The sequence below is a fragment of the Patella vulgata genome, chromosome 7, assembly GCF_932274485.2.
Source record: "Patella vulgata chromosome 7, xgPatVulg1.2, whole genome shotgun sequence".
NCBI classification, from domain to species: Eukaryota; Metazoa; Mollusca; class Gastropoda; family Patellidae; genus Patella; species Patella vulgata.
Window position 1 is genome coordinate 24,302,476 of NC_065885.2, and position 6,947 is coordinate 24,309,422.

General features: G+C 35.9%; 1 protein-coding gene across 1 annotated transcript; it reads left to right on the forward strand.

Moving 5' to 3' along the window:
• Nucleotides 1–3,421: 3,421 nt before the first annotated feature.
• Nucleotides 3,422–6,352, forward strand: LOC126827932 (protein rolling stone). Its single transcript, XM_050557513.2, has 2 exons — nucleotides 3,422–3,920; nucleotides 4,500–6,352. The coding sequence occupies exons 1-2, from the start codon at nucleotides 3,822–3,824 to the stop codon at nucleotides 5,301–5,303; spliced, it is 903 nt and encodes a 300-aa protein (XP_050413470.1). The 5' UTR covers nucleotides 3,422–3,821; the 3' UTR covers nucleotides 5,304–6,352.
• Nucleotides 6,353–6,947: the final 595 nt, after the last annotated feature.

Below are 6,947 nucleotides of genomic sequence, written 5' to 3' on the forward strand. Positions count from 1 at the left end.
GAAATTTATGTTATATTAATATATAACATGGTCATCTACTCATCTTTTATATCAACATAATGACATTTTCCCTAATTGTAGACATTGGACCTCACATATCTCGAAAACGCCCCCTAAAACGCCTGACCACTACCCAGATTCGGAATTTACGCAAAAAACTGGTCTAGAAAAACTTGGTGTCATAAATTCACTACTCGGGTGGCGATAAAGCTCTGTATAGGGAAAGTTACGACAACTCATTTACAGGCGCCATAAAAATGCGGTTGGATCATATCATAATAGTATCTTATTTCATAGTTTTACGTATTTGTCGACATTATGGTGTACTTGTTCTATTGTTCCATTTAGCCTATGAATTTTCTTGTTTCACTTGACTAAACAAAACGTTTTGTAGGAATGTAGGCTTTTATAGATTGAACAAACAGCGGATAAATGTTGAGATAATTGGAACATGCTCGAGGCGATTTGTAACAAATCTCAGACACGATATATGTTTGATACTAGTTGAGCATCAGAAGTAAACAACATGCTTATTTCATTGGAAATGGGGTTTAAATACCCAAAGGAGTCGAACAAACTCTAAACCAACTGCGTCTCCTTCACTGGGTCCCTTCAATGGGTGTCTACCTGTGGAATAACATGTACATTATTTGTATCTGTTAAATTTGTGCGGTTTATATATTACATGTAGATTAATATTATTATTTACACATGGGCGCGGGGAATGATAACGTCTTACCCCAAACAAATTGCAAAAGAAACCAGGAAGTTTCGGAGAGCGATATCTCGTATCACATGTCACTGATGAAACATACACATGTCACGCTAGACACCTTTTATTTAAATTAAACTGATTTTAAGTTACACTGATTTTAAATGTTTTATCCATTATTCAATTTAAAGAAATTTCTATTTTCGAAAAATTGATGAAACAATTAATGACCGATGTACCGAAAACTGAAACACAGTCCGGAAGGGCCCCAGACCAATAATCATGAAATTTCAGGCATTTATTTTCTCGGCTAGAAGGCAAAAGGGTTTTATCTCCCAAATTACTATTTAAATTTTCATTTTTCACTTTACCCGTCAGCACAAAAAATCTGATTTTTAAAAGCGTATGCAAGTTAAATATATTTTATAGCGCTTTTATCTGGTGTATCTTTTATTTTATTTTCTTATGAATTAGTCTGTATAGCGAGAACTTACTATTAACACAGTGACACAGCGTATTCATTTTACGCACCTCTGGCCTGGAACAAATTACCTTATTTTATTCGATCTTTTATTTTATATCTTTTAAGTGAAGCACGTTTTCGCCTCGATGCTCTTTCTGATGTGGTGGTTTGGACCAGGATTTCGTCAATAAATGACGTTAACCCACATGGCGAAATAAATAAAATTTATTATTTTTAATACATTGATACAACACATCATTCACCTTGTGTTCCGATGTGCTCAACAATAACAAAGATACAAAAGATGAACGGAGTACAGGGAAAATCGACAGAGCTCATACTTCACATCAAATTCTTTTTAAAAAATTCGTTAGAAATTGTACAGTAGCTTTCACGGAGTTTTCGGAAAACAGTGGGAACGGAGGGTGACGGAATGCAAAATATCTTTTTCGTCCTCTGGTGAATAAAATGCTTCACGCCAAATTCGAAAATAGTCAGTTAAAAACTACAGCTTCTATCGAGTAACTGTGAAAGGGAAGGACGTGGGATGCTGATTATAGATAGGGGGTCGTCCCTGACTGAAGAAAACAATGAGAATCGACAGATTTCATGCTCCAGTTCAGAGCGGTATTAAGCTGGTAGGGGCCGCAGATCGGGACCAGGGGGTGATGGCCCCGAAGGGGCCCGGGAGGACGCCGAAGGAAGGCGCGCCGCTGGTAGGGGGGTGGGAGGGGGGTTCTCCCCCCAGAAAATTTTTGAAATTTGACAACGGGAAACGCGTTTTGCAAGCACTTCTGGGAGAAATCTAGGTATCATATTTTCCAAATTTATGCTGCTATTTTGTCTATAAGACATACTACTGTACTACACAAGACACTCATGACAGGTCTGCTTAATATAATGCTAATACAATGTATTTCTATCCAAATAATAAATTGCATCTTATACATATCGAGGCATGAATACATGTATGAATCTTTAGTCTCTATGAGACATGATACTAACACAAAAATGCAGGAAATGCAATTATGCTATCAGCACCACCGATTGTTTTAATCAAAGACCATTTCACCTTAAGGTGACAGACATTTGCACGTCAGCATAATATATTTTACTAATCGTTGTGTATATGTATGATTTTTCGCGTGCGCACTCTCAATTTTTTTAGGGGATTCCGCGTGAAAATTAGAGCTTTCAGGGGGCCCGCTTATACGGGTGGACTTATTGTTTAATGGGGGCCTGGGAGGACACCGTCCTCCTAAACTCCCTGCCAGCACGCCCCTGATCGGGACTCTGTCTCCTCTCGGCGCGAGGGCATTTGTGAATATCAGCATACCTTAGTATAGTTGGACTGTGAACGTCTTGGGCAATGTTTAACAAGTGTGATGTTTACCTATAAATTATGGCGATATATTAGACACGAAATTCTAACTTTGATAATTTCTAACTTATATTCATGTAATTTCTAAATAAGACAATGTATAATCCAATTTCTTTATATTTTGTTCAGCGTAAATTTTAATTCTATTTCATCTATTTCCATTATTAAGACAAAAAATCTCTTCTTCATTGGCGCGTTACATGTTTAGCGTGAACATCGAACAAATTTAGATCATCGAACATCATTATGAAGTCGCTTGGTGTAGCCACTGGGTGCTCAATTTGATGATTGAGCACCTCGTAAGAACCACTACATTGATTTAGAATACAGATGTGACGTCATCCTTTGATTTTGGTGTACCATTTTTTCAAATAATGATACGGGCAATGTTCCAAGCGTACATTATTTATACTAGTTGTAATATTGGACCCACGCGACGTATTTCATTGACATGCACGTGCTGGATAGTGTCTGTATTTTAAGTTCTTAAATGGTCTCGTGCAAGACATTGCGTAATATATAGATATTGCCCTCGTGCCATCGCACTCGTGCAATATCAATATATTACTTAATATCTCGCACTCGACCATTAAACTACAACTACACATAAACCACTCACTCTACATCTGGTTGAATGGTTGGACGGGGTGCTAAATTTGAAAACAACTTCTAATGTGGCACATAGGCTTTACAACATATGTTGAAGACGTGTGCAGGGTTGTTTTTTTTTTGTTTTTTTTTCAGTTTAGCCAATTATTATTTATATATTGTTACTGGTCTAACGAGAATGCCACTTTATAATGATAAACATTTTCTTAAAATAGTTCAAAAATATATATTTAGAAACCCGATATTGTGGTGATGAAACGGCCTTTAAAGGAGACCGGGATAATCTGTTCATGTGGATCGCGATGAAGTTTCTATTTCTAATATCTTGATTATACCTACCTAACTAACGTCATGGTAGGGTTTTTTTTTCGAACCATATATTATTTAAGTTGCATTAAGCGATACGGAATTTCATAGACAGCTATTTTCTTAATGATATTAAACCAAAATGTAATGGGGTTTAAAGTCCTACTTTTCTGCACCGACTGTGCAAATGAAGACAGACTTACGCCATACAGTGTGCTATAATAAATATTCTATTTTCTTCATCCGGGTATTGCAATACTTCTGTATATCATTATCAATAGACTTTTACATCCTGAATTGAAAATGAGAAACTCCATAAATATATTTGGCTTATAGACGTGTATATAACGATGTGTTTTCGAGCCGTCGTGCATATATTGAGAGATGAATTTAAATTGAAGAACTTTGTATTTAATGATGTAAATGAACAACGCTTTTATACACCTCAGGTAAGCAGTTTATTTCCTTTTGATATCGCTATACCCAAAGTCGATTGTTGTCACAAATTGAGTACATTGGGACTCCATTACCGTTATTGTAGAGCCCCGCAAGGCTCAGTCGATAATCAAAATTCCGCGTCATTGTACGAATATTCCTTTTAGAAAATCAGGGATAGACCCAAAAGGAACCTGTGAGTATGGTAGACTCGATGGCCCCTAAATAAGTTAATGTTCTCGCGTAGCTTGGGGGCCCTTTTTTGATCTGGGGGCTTTTTTTAGTCTTGAATATACGTTGTTTTTTGGTGAATTGATAAGAGTGACACATGTATAAGCTAGAAAAATCAGGATATACTATAGAAAGCACCAGTAATTATATTATAGTCAGTTTTGCAAAAATGTTCTCGCACCCAGGGGTAAAAAACTCTACCGACCCCAATACAGTGAGGGTCCCCTAACGGCGTCAGACCGAGAACCATGTAGCCGCCAGTCCATCCTTGTGGAAAATTACAAGTGGGGTTCAAATTTTTCCAACTAAGAGGCTCTTTCTGTTGTAAATAAATTGATATATTTTTTTATTTGATTTTTCAGTGGAGAACCCGCCCCTTTCTTTATTTGGTATATCGTTGTATTGGTGCTGCTTACACAATGTCCAGTCTGCTTTATGTATTTGCAACATCAGAAACATTGAAATATGAGTGGGGCGTATATTTCCCTAATTGGTCGTATGTTCTTCTCAGTGTGTACTTTCTTGTGCACTACATCTTCACATTACTAAATTACTTTCACAGTGTTGAATCAATATTTATTGAAGTTGCCTTAGAAAATCATATAAAATATTTCAAGGATCCGAGCACATATTTAAGGGAGCAACAATGCGAAGACGATGCTTCATCAGATTTAGCACAGGATCCGAGTAAGGTTATACAGCTTCCATTTTTTATTAAAGTTTTATGGATGTTGTATGCAACAGTATTACCTGCGGCATTGACAGTGACTATAATGTTTTGGTGGACGTTTGATTATGAGAGCCCTATCACGTTTAATATTGTTGCATTCCACATTTTAAATTCGGTGATAATACTAACAGAACATGCGGTGACAGCCGTACCTTTTCGTCTACTTCATTTTATATATCCATCTATTTATGGCCTCATTTATTTTATATTTAGCGCCATATTCTGGTCAAGCGACCACACGAGAGTTATCTATCATATTTTGAACTGGAACAATCCGGGTGTCACGTGTGTTTATATTCTGTTAATAGGACTTGTAGGGGTAGTAATGTTATATTTTATACTTTTTTGTATTTATCGCCTAAAACTTTTCATTTTTTATAAAACCATGCCCATTAATTCGGAAACTGAATTTGTCCCATTGGTGGATACAAGCTAGGCACAGTGATAATTTCCGTTTTTAATCCCAGTCACAGTAGTGGATTTTCTCAGACCGTCTTTTGAGTAGGTCTTGTTATCATTTGATTACAAAATGTTACATGCGTGTAAGTACCTTAATTCCTGGTGAATCTGGTCCCGGACGATACTACACACTGGCACGCTAATACTATTGATTACGAACATGGGCCTTTTAGTAATGACAATTTTTGTCATTAAATGACATAAGTGATCATTATTCTAAACTAATGTTTAGTATGTATACAAAAATGTCAAAAAATATACAGTTGTCATTAATTAGCGGGTGTGTAACTAGCTGTAAACGATGTCACTACTGTTGTGACACAAACCTGGACAATAGTGGTGTTTATCATTCAATAGTCTCGTTTTTAAAACATTAGTGACATAACACCTAGTTAATGATTTCTGCCTGATTACTAGCAATGTTAATGAACTAATAAACATTATGTATATAAAATGATGTCTTTGATCTGCTAGTGTCGTATATTTTCGGTGTCTGCGATTCTCCTAAAAGGCGAATGGTGAACGCCAAAGAATTAGGGATAATGCTATTTGATGATCGGGATTCCTTTATTTCCCGCGTATTTTTTTTTTATTTTTCTATTCAGCTCTAAAAATTAAAACTACTTGAAAATTCGCAACGAAACAAAGAAATGCCACGTACTGATAATACGAGAAGGCGTATATTCCAAATGCCATCGAAAGATGTGTCTTCTATTCACTTAATTCATTAAATATTCGCCGTTTTAGGAGAAACACAGACACTGGTATATTTTCATTTTCAAAAGTTATCTGTTGCCCAGTCAACGATATCAACTTTACAGTGACACAGAGCTTGATATATAGTTAACTAATCCACATTCAAATGAATATAATTTGAAAAATCTAACGGCAAATCCAGATTTTGGATGGGTAACGTCATGGCATTTGAAAATAAAATGTAAAATGTATTACCACAAAGAGAAAATGTTCGGTGACTATTCTAATGTTTAATACTTCATTGTTTTTAATAAAACATTTATGACGATCTGTGTTGAAAACTATTCTTACTTGCGCAAACCATAAATTAATTTACAAATTGTTGCAAATACCCATATATGCTAAAGAGGCATGACCACTTTGATTTTGGTTTAAAGATATAAAATAGGGTTGGTGGTCGGTCTGTCGGTCGGTCGGAAAATCTTTTTATTTTTTATAATTATTTTTGACTGATGGGTAGTAATATCTATTTCCTATCAGTTCTAGCTGAATTACTGAGTAATTTAAGTGTTGGAATTTGTCTAGATTAATTCACGCCAAGATCAAGCCTGGGAAATGAGAGTAAATGGGTAACGCTAAATAGAAATAGGGTCATCGGTAGGGTAACCGTAAACACAGGTATTTTTGTATCTTGGCCTAATGCATGTGAATATTAAAGCAGGATGAAAAATTCGCGGGTACCTATTGACTCTTCATTATCACACATGGCCTACGTACGTAATGCAGCAATGAACTAATAAATTCAATGTTACTTAATACGTGTATATCAACAATGAATTGGTCGATGTGACCCAAATCGTCGGCATATTTTTCCTATTGTATGGCAAATCAAGTTAATCGAAATTCACCGACGGTTGTCAAAATT

Bases quoted from the DNA above. Each gene is read 5' to 3' on its own strand.
- LOC126827932 (XM_050557513.2), top strand. From the start codon at position 3,822: ATGTGTTTTCGAGCCGTCGTGCATATATTGAGAGATGAATTTAAATTG. The intron at 3,921-4,499 runs GTAAGCAGTTTA...TTGATTTTTCAG, and splicing joins AACGCTTTTATACACCTCAG to TGGAGAACCCGCCCCTTTCT.